The 12,776-nt window shown below is 46.5% G+C and overlaps 1 protein-coding gene across 3 annotated transcripts; it reads right to left on the bottom strand.

Annotated features, from left to right (window-relative positions):
• Positions 1–657: 657 nt before the first annotated feature.
• LOC109878580 (GDP-fucose transporter 1) lies at positions 658–4,518 on the bottom strand. Of its 3 annotated transcripts, none has more exons than XM_020470785.2 (3): positions 3,931–4,518; positions 2,963–3,471; positions 658–2,683 (listed from the first exon to the last, which is right to left on the bottom strand). In XM_020470785.2, exons 2-3 carry the CDS (start codon positions 3,438–3,440, stop codon positions 2,112–2,114), a joined length of 1,050 nt encoding a protein of 349 aa, XP_020326374.2. In that variant the 5' UTR covers positions 3,441–3,471; positions 3,931–4,518; the 3' UTR covers positions 658–2,111. The 3 variants fall into 3 exon arrangements, with proteins under 3 accessions (XP_020326374.2, XP_020326375.2, XP_031677355.1); XM_020470786.2 differs by lacking the exon at positions 3,931–4,518 and adding an exon at positions 3,566–3,893; XM_031821495.1 differs by having other exon boundaries at positions 2,963–4,504.
• Positions 4,519–12,776: the final 8,258 nt, after the last annotated feature.

Genomic DNA, 12,776 nt, shown 5'->3' with positions numbered 1-12,776 from the left:
AGTCTTATGGCTTGGGGGTAGAAGCTGTTAAGGATCCTTTTGGACCTAGACTTGGCGCTCCGGTACCACTTGCCGGCGCTCCGGTACCGCTTGCCGTGCGGTAGCAGAGAGAACAGTCTATGACTTGGGTGACTGGAGTTTCATTTCAACATTGACCACGGCTGTTGCCATCAACATTCCAAAATAACCTTGGGTGTTGGGATTGAGAGACAGGCACACCACCATCAACATTCCAAAATAACCTTGGGTGTTGGGATGACCGTGAGAAAGCAACTTCAGCCAGATGGTACTTGGACACTACTAGTGTGAGGGACTAATGCTGCTTAGGCAACTAACTACAGCCAGATGGCACTATCTGACCATACCAGTGTGAGGCACTGACAGAGGTACTCATTCCTTTATACTGGTGCCATCTAGTGTTAGCTTTGTGTTTAGTAGCTTCTGGACCAAGTCTTCACGGACCGATTCCAATCGGTTTAACTGCGTAGGTCTGACACCATTAACTACCTCAGCTCTTCTCAGTTGACCAAACCCCTAGAAGAGGTGATTTCTGCTAAGGTTTCTGCTCAGGCATAAGCAAGTGAAGTATTGTTCTGTGTAGATTTATGCTTGATCATGAATACAGATAAAATAACACATTTACAAGAGAGTAACACGTTATGATTAACAGAATGTCCATTTATTTTTCTGAAGTACACATAAAAAAAGTCACATTCACTGAATAACTATATATTTTCTAAAATAAATCTGTATCTTTTCTTAAAAAACGCAATCTGGAGAATACCCATCTATGTCGGCTAACCAGCTCTGAAATCCCATGTCCGGTATCTTCCAACGCACTACAAACCCTGAGCAACAAATAATTAGAAGAAAAACAGACGTTGTATCAAGTGGACGCAGAAGCAAAACCTCAACTCTGAGAGACCCACATTTTAGGATCTCTCAGATCACCAGCCAGTCTTTCTATGTAAATTCCTTTCCTCGTGTCCCATTTCCTTATATCTCATTGGTCTGAAATGATGACACTACAGAAGAGGACAAGCAGAGAGGACTTTAGGAAAGGAGGGTGTTTTAGAGTGCAGGGTCTCAACCCAGCACTGAGACAGGAAGGAGTTATGACATCATAATGATGATGCTCCCGCAGGCCACTTGGCCGGTTACCCAACAGTCTTCCCTCATGATTGAAGTTTAATGACACAGACAATACATCAACACAGACATGATCTTTAACATTCCTTCTATAATCTGTAACTTTTCAAGACAAAACACACAAAATAAACAGCCATAGAAAATCTCCATCTCAGGGCATAAACAGTTCAGATTACATCCTTTGTTGTCAATTATTCAAAATTGTAGTGCCCCAACTGAAGGCAGAGAGAATCAACCATCTCTTTGACGGCTTTCACTTTTATCACCTACAGTGTCACTGCTTCAAAGATATAACGTAAAGCGGTCCATAAAACCAGCACTGGCTTAATCACTTATTAACTAAGGTGAGCTATTGTAGCCTTACAGTCAGTCTCCACCCTCCATATGCAAACTGCATACCCAACATAAGAGCCCCACTTGCCAGAAAACTGTCATATTGCAGTTTTGCGTCACATTCCTGATGACACATACAGGCTAACAGGAAAGTCACTTGATTTAGATACTATCCTACAGACATATGAATAATGTTCTGAAAGAAGTGACAGTAATGATTTAGGTTATAATTCATGACCCTCCACACACTGAATAAATAACAGAATTGGACAAAATAACCTAAGGAAATTATAAAACAATAAGGTCCCACTGAGTAACAAAACAACCCCGTAGCCTTCCTACACCTCTGTGTTACTATAGTAACATTCATTTATATTGACAGCACACAGCCCAACTGTTCCAACATAACATCACTGTAGAAACAACTCTGTAGTTAGGCCTTAGTGTTTACATTGTCTTCTGTCACCAGCCCGGTCACCGTCACCACCACCACCATGGCAGAAGGTCATCCTCATCCCGCTATACCCCCGGGTCACCGTCACCACCACCACCATGGCAGAAGGTCATCCTCATCCCGCTATACCCCCGGGTCACCACCACCACCATGGCAGAAGGTCATCCTAGTCCCACTATACCCCAGCATCACTCTTCTCCCCTAGCAGTTTCTCTTTGGACTCCTCCTGGGGAATATGGACCTTCTTCATCTCCATGCCTTTGACCCAGGTGTAGGCAGATGACCCACCAAGGACCATCAGGTTACTAGTCCACCACAGGAAACTTTTACTGGACTGGTTATAGACCACAGCGATGACCGTCTGAGCGCAGGCCTTGGCCGTCCCCGACACGTTGTGCGTCAGCGGACTCGTGAACTTGATTTGGAGGCCCGTCACATAGCCGATGGCGAAACCGAACACACCGCCCAGCGTCATCATGCCCCAGAACGTAGGGTCCCCCAGGCGGCTGAAATGGACGAGGTGGCCGACCTCACCGAAGACGAGGATGAGTGGGAGGAAGAGGATGCATGCGTTGATGTTGTTGTAGAAGGAGAGCTTCCAGATGTTTCCGTCTACCGCCGGCATGACCCGCTTGGTGAAGATGGCGTTGAGGGAGACACAGGCACTGGCCAGCACACCGAAAAACACACCCATCCATGACAGGGAGCCCGCCACACCTTCCTGGTCCACACCCAACCAGAATCCACCTGATGGGAGGGACAGACAAAGAAAGAAGCATTAACATGGTCCTTAGCAGCAATACCTTATGTTCAATATATGGCCAATACAGGTGTGGCCCATGTAGGAAGGTATTAACCTGTGGTGCAGTTATAGAGAAGCGTGAGGTTACTTATTATAGGTTACCTGGGAGGAAGGACGTTGTCTAACCAGCCTGGCTTGGGTATATGCCTTAGACATGAGAACTTTCTAGAAAGTCAAAGTACTCGCATTAGGCCAGATATAGGTTAGTTATTATTACCACCTACCTAGAATAATTCCACAACACAGGATGGCGTAGAAGGACGTCGTTTGCTTGAGGATCACGTAGGACAGTAGAACGTTGAAGACTGTGCTGAGTGACCTGCCGACAGTGTAGAAGGCCACCCCTACATGCTTCAGGCACAAGTTGTTGAAGGTTATCATTCCAATGAACACGATTGACAGGGGTAGAACCTCCCGGCATACCTTTAGGTCGAACTTGACGGAGGGGAAGTCGATGACACCCGGACATAAGTGGGATAGCAAGTGCATGCCATAGCACAGTCCGACAGTCACAAGGCATTGGTAAAATGTCACAAATAGCGGCGCGTCCAAATCTTTACTGTCTAGCAAGTAGTTATTTAAGAACACCATGGTTATTGAAATGAACCAATAAAGTACGACCACACCACCTATTTTGATGGCTTTAAGTAGAAACGTCTCGCCTTTTCCTTCTTCCATGGAGTCCGAGCCTGCTAGAGCCATTCTCAAGATGTTCGAGCGTTTCAACTGCACCCTGTTCATGATTGAAATCATGGAGGAAGGATATAGAATAGGTTAAAGTAAGATAATTGCAACACTCTGCTACAAAGTAACAGTATACCTATTACCTTCGACCTATCGGATACAAACAATGAACGCCGTCCTCCGATTACGTGACAACTTCCTGGACAATATGAGGTACGTTTTTTTTAAAGAGACAGTGCTACATTAATCCTGTAATGAGAAACAATTCAACTTGAAGCCCGAACGCAATATGCACATGTGAGTTCAGTCAGACAGAGTGTAGCCTAATACCGACTGAACAATACTATCAGAATGACCGGATCTGTTTATGACACATGTAGCAGCCCATCAATATCAATAGGCCCACATTCCTAGATCACATTCAGACACCTTTTAAATAATGATGAGTTACTGATTTCTCTATATTTGTCTCTACAATATTACGATTCCCATCTCAATAATGCCTTACCTTAGTTGCCGTCAATATCTTTAAAATGTTCACCAGCTGGAGACGTGACTTTTGCCACTATAGGACGAGGAACGAGGAAGTAAACGAATCATACAATATTTCTCGTCTAGTTTACTCCTCCCACAGGTCCGGGTTGAAACACCCCTTTCTTGCTTTTCCTGATTTGCCACCAGTGTGACAGAGACACCTGTGTCTCTATACTACAGCAAAGTCCGGGTATGGGGAGCTCACTCACCCAATTCTCTGTCATTCATGCCTCGCCCTATGGTCATTCACTTCATCAACACACATAAGCCCAGTAGGCTATTGTTACGGGAATTCCAGGTTAACAGATAAAGTCGATCTAATGCAACAATTCAGGGAGACGCCTCCAGAACAGAATCAGAGAAAATGTCTATGCCTCTTCACAATAGCACCGAATGTTATGTAAACACCAGCCCGAGAGGCTTGTAGGGAGCTTGAAGTCACAACATCACCTGCTACGGAATCACACAGTGTCACAGACTCACGGATACATTATCAGCGTGTCCTCGAATCCAGTCTGGTATCAACTTTAACCATAACATTCAACCCTGGGAGACGTGATAAAGGCAGTTGAACAGGTCAACCGTAGAACATCAGTAATTAGATACAACAGATTATTATAGACTAACAAATTAACAACTTTTTCATTACTAAATATGGTATCAATCCATATCTACAGTAAATCAAATACAGGAAAATAATTTATCAAATGATTGCCCATTACAGTTATAAAAAATATGTTGGTGCTTGCTTGACGGAAACGCTAAAACCACAATATTTCCAGATTTAAAAAAGCCTAATGAAATATTACCCGTTGATATTGAATAATGGTATTAATAAAACTGTCTCATCCTAATTATAACACAATGGGGTGTGGCCCCAACCCTCCGCCAGGAGATCCAAACCTCTAAGAGGTTGAATCAAATCAAATTGTATTGGTCACATTCACATGGTTAGTATATGTTAATGCGAGTGTAGCGAAATGCTTGTGCTGCTAGTTCCGACAGTGCAGTAACATCTAACAAGTAATCAAACAATTCCACAACAACTACATAGGTGTTGGGTTAAGAAAGTCCTTACCCTACCCCCTTCCTTCGGGAGAACGAGAGTGTCCACTCGCTTCTCTATACCAAGTCTCTCACGTATCTCTGATCAACTCGTGGGCGCCATCCTACTTCTGAGACCGATGTGGAGAATTCAGGGGTAGTCCCAACAGAGCCTCAAATCAGGCTACTGCGACTGTCAACTCAGCACCTTAGCCGCTATGCCAAGAGATCTGAACATCTTGATGCAGTCGCTAGGTATTGCTTTATGTACAGTACAGTATCACATACATTATTACATAACCATTATTTAGCATGTGAAATATGTGATTATCGCGATCTGGCGAAGAGGTCCATTATCAGATGAACTAGTGGAGACCATTTTTATATATCTGCGTGTGGTTTTAAGGAAGTCGCTAAATAAACTAACATATGGTGAGATGCAGGAGGAAGCTTTCAATCGGTCAGTAGCAGAGTAATATGAGAAGAATACAATTTCTGATATTTTTTGATGTTCTAAACTAAGTGTTTTGATAACGTTTAAATGTAGTAACAGGTCCATGAGGAATAAACAGCTCTTTACATAATACCATAGAAGCCGTGTTCTGCCAATAGAACAATGTGTGCCTTTCATCTTTCATTGTCTTTCCCATCTGATACAGATACTGTGTCTATCTGCATTTTGTCAGGTGGTAATGATGCTACCTTGGTAAACATGTCAGAGTGGTCATACCTTCCTGTGTGGTGTCCTGTATACAACAGGAAGTCTCTGGTCCTGGTGCAGAATACACAGCGTTTCCCCCTCCCCATATTGACTGATACCATTACGTTTAATAATAAAAAATACAATTAAAGATTTGACATCAAGTATCAAGCCCATCTGTCAGTCTGGACAACATCACATCATCGTGCAAGTCTCCATGTCCTGCCTCCATACATGTTTCTGTTAACAAATACACACATAGTCACTGTTCTAATACCAATGGCAGTTAGAATAGGTGATATCTGACACACAAACAGACTCTATGTTGAAGTATGAACAGGTCAGATGATACCTACCCAATTGAGGACTCCTCGTCAAACGACAGAGGCAGACAAAGCATCTCCAGTCCTTCTGTAGAAATAGGCAGAGTTTATAACGTTGTGAATGTGTTGAGTGTCAGGTTTCCTATCTAATTATGTTCTTCCCATCAACAAATAATCTGTCTAACTCTTCCCACATGTGAACACACCCACATCAAACTACATCCCGAAACCAACTCACATTTGAATTCAGTCATAGCCGCTAGCATTTCTTAATGAACCAAATCTAAAACTAGGCCAAATGAGGAAGTGCAGTCGCTCTTTATGTAGTGTCTGTGTGGCAGCGCTATGTGCTTCTACACAATGGTAAACACTGTCAGTTCAATACACAAACTGCATCCATAATGTGGCTTCATCCCTCATCCCTCATCCCTCTCCATCAGCCCCTCATCCCTCTCCATCAGCCCCTCATCCCTCATCCCTCTCCATCAGCCCCTCATCCCTCATCCCTCTCCATCAGCCCCTCATCCCTCATCCCTCTCCATCAGCCCCTCATCCCTCAGCCCCTCATCCCTCATCCCTCTCCATCAGCCCCTCATCCCTCATCCCTCTCCATCAGCCCCTCATCCCTCATCCCTCTCCATCAGCCCCTCATCCCTCATCCCTCATCCCTCTCCATCAGCCCCTCATCCCTCATCCCTCATCCCTCTCCATCAGCCCCTCATCCCTCACCCCTCTCCATCAGCCCCTCATCCCTCATCCCTCTCCATCAGCCCCTCATCCCTCATCCCTCTCCATCAGCCCCTCATCCCTCATCCCTCTCCATCAGCCCCTCATCCCTCATCCCTCTCCATCAGCCCCTCATCCCTCAGCCCCTCATCCCTCATCCCTCTCCATCAGCCCCTCATCCCTCATCCCTCTCCATCAGCCCCTCATCCCTCATCCCTCTCCATCAGCCCCTCATCCCTCATCCCTCTCCATCAGCCCCTCATCCCTCATCCCTCATCCCTCATCCCTCTCCATCAGCCCCTCATCCCTCATCCCTCATCCCTCATCCCTCTCCATCAGCCCCTCATCCCTCATCCCTCATCCCTCTCCATCAGCCCCTCATCCCTCATCCCTCATCCCTCATCCCTCATCCCTCTCCATCAGCCCCTCATCCCTCATCCCTCATCCCTCTCCATCAGCCCCTCATCCCTCATCCCTCATCCCTCTCCATCAGCCCCTCATCCCTCATCCCTCATCCCTCTCCATCAGCCCCTCATCCCTCATCCCTCTCCATCAGCCCCTCATCCCTCATCCCTCATCCCTCTCCATCAGCCCCTCATCCCTCTCCATCAGCCCCTCATCCCTCATCCCTCTCCATCATCCCCTCATCCCTCATCCCTCATCCCTCATCCCTCAGCCCCTCATCCCTCATCCCTCATCCCTCAGCCCCTCATCCCTCATCCCTCATCCCTCTCCATCAGCCCCTCATCCCTCATCCCTCTCCATCAGCCCCTCAGACAGTATGCAATACTCCTTTATGACCAGTAGATGAGGATATAGTCATGAGCTGGTTTACAAAGTTGTTGTAGGATGACTGACGCCATGGTTACATGTTGAATACATAGCAGGGAAAGAAAATGATCCCTTTGATACACTTATCAAGAGAACATCCCTGGTCATCACTACTGCCTCTGGTCTGGCGGACTCACTAAACAGAGAACATCCCTGGTCATCACTACTGCCTCTGGTCTGGCGGACTCACTAAACAGAGAACATCCCTGGTCATCACTACTGCCTCTGATCTGGTGGACTCACTAAACAGAGAACATCCCTGGTCATCACTACTGCCTCTGATCTGGCGGACTCACTAAACAGAGAACATTCCTGGTCATCACTACTGCCTCTGTTTTGGCGGACTCACTAAACAGAGAACATCCCTGGTCATCACTACTGCCTCTGATCTGGCAGACTCACTAAACAGAGAACATCCCTGGTCATCACTACTGCCTCTGGTCTGGCGGACTCACTAAACAGAACATCCCTGGTCATCACTACTGCCTCTGGTCTGGCGGACTCACTAAACAGAACATCCCTGGTCATCACTACTGCCTCTGATCTGGCGGACTCACTAAACACAAATGCTTTGTTTGTAAACTATGTCTGAGTGTTGGTGTGTGCCCCTGGCTATCCGTTAAATAAAAACTAGAAAATCTTGCAATCTGGTTTGCTTATTATAAGGAATTTGAAATTATTTATACTTTTACTTTTGATACTTAAGTATATTTAAAACCAAATATTTTTAGACTTTTACTCAAGTAGATTTTAGTGGGTGACTTTCACTTGAGTCATTTTCTATTAAGGTATCCTTACTTTTACTCAAGTATGAAGATTGGGTAGCTTTTCCACCACTGTCTTGAACCATGGTTACCAACCCATCCACTCTATCCCCTACTCCAGCACCATGGTTACCAACCCATCCACTCTATCCCCTACTCCAGCACCATGGTTACCAACCCATCCACTCTGTCCCCTACTCCAGAACCATGGTTACCAACCCATCCACTCTATCCCCTACTCCAGAACCATGGTTACCAACCCATCCACTCTGTCCCCTACTCCAGAACCATGGTTACCAACCCATCCACTCTATCCCCTACTCCAGAACCATGGTTACCAACACACCACCACTTAATAATGAGGAGTGAAAGTCTCACTTGTGTTTTATTATGACCTGGAATGACATGGCGAGTCATAATGATGATGTCATAGTCAAGCTCAAGATAAAATGTAATCAAATCAAACACACATATTTAGCAGATGTTATTGCGGGTGTAGTGAAATGCATGTAAATGTGGGGAAGCCTGGGTTGTAGTCGTTAGTCCAAACAGTTTCAAACAGTTGCATTTTGCTACGAAAACAAAAGTTTCTATTTTACAAAATCAGGTAGGTCCCGCCCCGTTTTGTTCCTTTTGCTTCCGTTTGAGAAAGGTTTTGTAACGGTGTAATGAATACAACCCTGGACAAAACTATCGCTCACAGCAGCTGAAATTCAGTTCAGTACAGCCTTGCTACAGTAATCACACCCTGTTGTTGAATTGGACATTTTCTTGTTGCGATGCTGTATTTGGCCACTGGGGGTCACTGTGGTTATATATTTCAGCTGGTTTTAGATTCTATTGTAATTGTTTATATTTAGTGTTGTTGTTTATGTTCTTCCTATGATAGAGATAATCTTTACAATAACTAGTAGCACACCATAACCAGACCAATGTCAACCCGTATCTATGTGGCTGTAATAAACAGGAAATATAAGTGTCCTACATATTCCTGCTGGGGAGATGGCCAGCGTCTTCTGAATAGTTAACCTCTAAGGATTGGCCCATTTAAAAAAATGTTTTAGACTAAAATGACATACCAAAATATAACTGCCTGTAGCTCAGGCCCTGAAGCAAGGATATGTATTTTCTTGGTACCATTTGAAAGGAAACACTTTAAAGTTTGTGGAAATGGGAAAGGAATGTAGGAGAATATAACACATTACATCTGGTAAAAGATAATACGAATAACTTTTTTTTGTTTTTTTGTACCATCATCTTTGAAATGCAAGAGAAAGGCCATAATGTATTATTCCAGCCCAGGTGCAATTTAGATATCGGCCAGCAGTGTATGTGCAAAGTTTTTATCTGATCCAATGAACCATTGCATTTCTATTCAAAATGTTGTATCAAGACTGCCGAAATGTGCCTAATATGTTTATTAATAACTTTTCATGTATCAAAACTGTCCACTCTCCTCAAACAATAGCATGGTATTCTTTCACTGTAATAGCTACTGTAAATTGAACAGTGCAGTTAAATTAACAAGAATGTAAGCTTTCTGCCAATATCAGATATGTCTATGTTCTGGGAAATGTTCTTGTTACTACAACCTCATGCTAATCACATTAGCCTATGTTAGCTCAACTACGTTAGCTCGACCCACCAATACTGAAAAAGTTGTTTAAAGAACTTACTCTTAATAGCTCTGCTCTGCTATTTAATTCTGAAGGGATAGCTCATTCGTCTTTTATGGTTTTTACTTCTGCAAGGGAGATGCTAAGAAGAAAGATTCACTTAGGTCTGAGTTTTTGTCACAGTGTAATAGGAAATGCAGTTCTGTCTCTACCTCTCCCCTGGAGCAGAGTGAGCACAGCCTGTCCTCTCTGGGCAGCCAGGTTTGCCTGTGACAACCGGTCTCTATAGCCAGACTGTGCTCACTGAGTCTGTACCTAGTCAGTGTTTTCCTCGGTTTCTATCAGTCACGGTGGTCAGATAGTCTACCACCATGTTACTGTCTGTTTAGAGCCCAATAGCATTGATGTTTACTTATATTTTTGGTGGTGTCTTTCCAAAAGGTGACATATTTTTATTTTTGCTTTCTGATGATGGTTGGGTGCTGAGTGCTGTCCTGAGGCTCTATGGGGTTGGTTTGGGTTAGTGAACTGAGCCTCAGAACCAGCTGGCTGAGTGCTGTCCTGAGGCTCTATGGGGTTGGTTTGGGTTAGTGAACTGAGCCTCAGAACCAGCTGGCTGAGTGCTGTCCTGAGGCTCTATGGGGTTGGTTTGGGTTAGTGAACTGAGCCTCAGAACCAGCTGGCTGAGTGCTGTCCTGAGGCTCTATGGGGTTGGTTTGGGTTAGTGAACTGAGCCTCAGAACCAGCTGGCTGAGTGCTGTCCTGAGGCTCTATGGGGTTGGTTTGGGTTAGTGAACTGAGCCTCAGAACCAGCTGGCTGAGTGCTGTCCTGAGGCTCTATGGGGTTGGTTTGGGTTGGTGAACTGAGCCTCAGAACCAGCTGTCTGAGTGCTGTCCTGAGGCTCTATGGGGTTGGTTTGGGTTGGTGAACTGAGCCTCAGAACCAGCTGGCTGAGTGCTGTCCTGAGGCTCTATGGGGTTGGTTTGGGTTGGTGAACTGAGCCTCAGAACCAGCTGTCTGAGTGCTGTCCTGAGGCTCTATGGGGTTGGTTTGGGTTGGTGAACTGAGCCTCAGAACCAGCTGGCTGAGTGCTGTCCTGAGGCTCTATGGGGTTGGTTTGGGTTAGTGAACTGAGCCTCAGAACCAGCTGGCTGAGTGCTGTCCTGAGGCTCTATGGGGTTGGTTTGGGTTAGTGAACTGAGCCTCAGAACCAGCTGGCTGAGTGCTGTCCTGAGGCTCTATGGGGTTGGTTTGGGTTAGTGAACTGAGCCTCAGAACCAGCTGGCTGAGTGCTGTCCTGAGGCTCTATGGGGTTGGTTTGGGTTAGTGAACTGAGCCTCAGAACCAGCTGGCTGAGTGCTGTCCTGAGGCTCTATGGGGTTGGTTTGGGTTAGTGAACTGAGCCTCAGAACCAGCTGGCTGAGTGCTGTCCTGAGGCTCTATGGGGTTGGTTTGGGTTAGTGAACTGAGCCTCAGAACCAGCTGGCTGAGTGCTGTCCTGAGGCTCTATGGGGTTGGTTTGGGTTAGTGAACTGAGCCTCAGAACCAGCTGGCTGAGTGCTGTCCTGAGGCTCTATGGGGTTGGTTTGGGTTAGTGAACTGAGCCTCAGAACCAGCTGGCTGAGTGCTGTCCTGAGGCTCTATGGGGTTGGTTTGGGTTAGTGAACTGAGCCTCAGAACCAGCTGGCTGAGTGCTGTCCTGAGGCTCTATGGGGTTGGTTTGGGTTAGTGAACTGAGCCTCAGAACCAGCTGGCTGAGTGCTGTCCTGAGGCTCTATGGGGTTGGTTTGGGTTGGTGAACTGAGCCTCAGAACCAGCTGGCTGAGTGCTGTCCTGAGGCTCTATGGGGTTGGTTTGGGTTGGTGAACTGAGCCTCAGAACCAGCTGGCTGAGTGCTGTCCTGAGGCTCTATGGGGTTGGTTTGGGTTGGTGAACTGAGCCTCAGAACCAGCTGGCTGAGTGCTGTCCTGAGGCTCTATGGGGTTGGTTTGGGTTGGTGAACTGAGCCTCAGAACCAGCTGGCTGAGTGCTGTCCTGAGGCTCTATGGGGTTGGTTTGGGTTGGTGAACTGAGCCTCAGAACCAGCTGTCTGAGTGCTGTCCTGAGGCTCTATGGGGTTGGTTTGGGTTGGTGAACTGAGCCTCAGAACCAGCTGTCTGAGTGCTGTCCTGAGGCTCTATGGGGTTGGTTTGGGTTGGTGAACTGAGCCTCAGAACCAGCTGGCTGAGTGCTGTCCTGAGGCTCTATGGGGTTGGTTTGGGTTGGTGAACTGAGCCTCAGAACCAGCTGTCTGAGTGCTGTCCTGAGGCTCTATGGGGTTGGTTTGGGTTGGTGAACTGAGCCTCAGAACCAGCTGTCTGAGTGCTGTCCTGAGGCTCTATGGGGTTGGTTTGGGTTGGTGAACTGAGCCTCAGAACCAGCTGTCTGAGTGCTGTCCTGAGGCTCTATGGGGTTGGTTTGGGTTGGTGAACTGAGCCTCAGAACCAGCTGGCTGAGTGCTGTCCTGAGGCTCTATGGGGTTGGTTTGGGTTGGTGAACTGAGCCTCAGAACCAGCTGGCTGAGTGCTGTCCTGAGGCTCTATGGGGTTGGTTTGGGTTGGTGAACTGAGCCTCAGAACCAGCTGGCTGAGTGCTGTCCTGAGGCTCTATGGGGTTGGTTTGGGTTGGTGAACTGAGCCTCAGAACCAGCTGGCTGAGTGCTGTCCTGAGGCTCTATGGGGTTGGTTTGGGTTGGTGAACTGAGCCTCAGAACCAGCTGGCTGAGTGCTGTCCTGAGGCTCTATGGGGTTGGTTTGGGTTAGTGAACTGAGCCTCA

This window comes from Oncorhynchus kisutch, unplaced genomic scaffold (genome assembly GCF_002021735.2).
Source record: "Oncorhynchus kisutch isolate 150728-3 unplaced genomic scaffold, Okis_V2 scaffold3981, whole genome shotgun sequence".
Classification (NCBI taxonomy): Eukaryota; Metazoa; Chordata; class Actinopteri; order Salmoniformes; family Salmonidae; genus Oncorhynchus; species Oncorhynchus kisutch.
The sequence above is the reverse complement of the archived record's forward strand: the minus strand, read 5'-3'. Positions and strand labels throughout refer to the sequence as shown.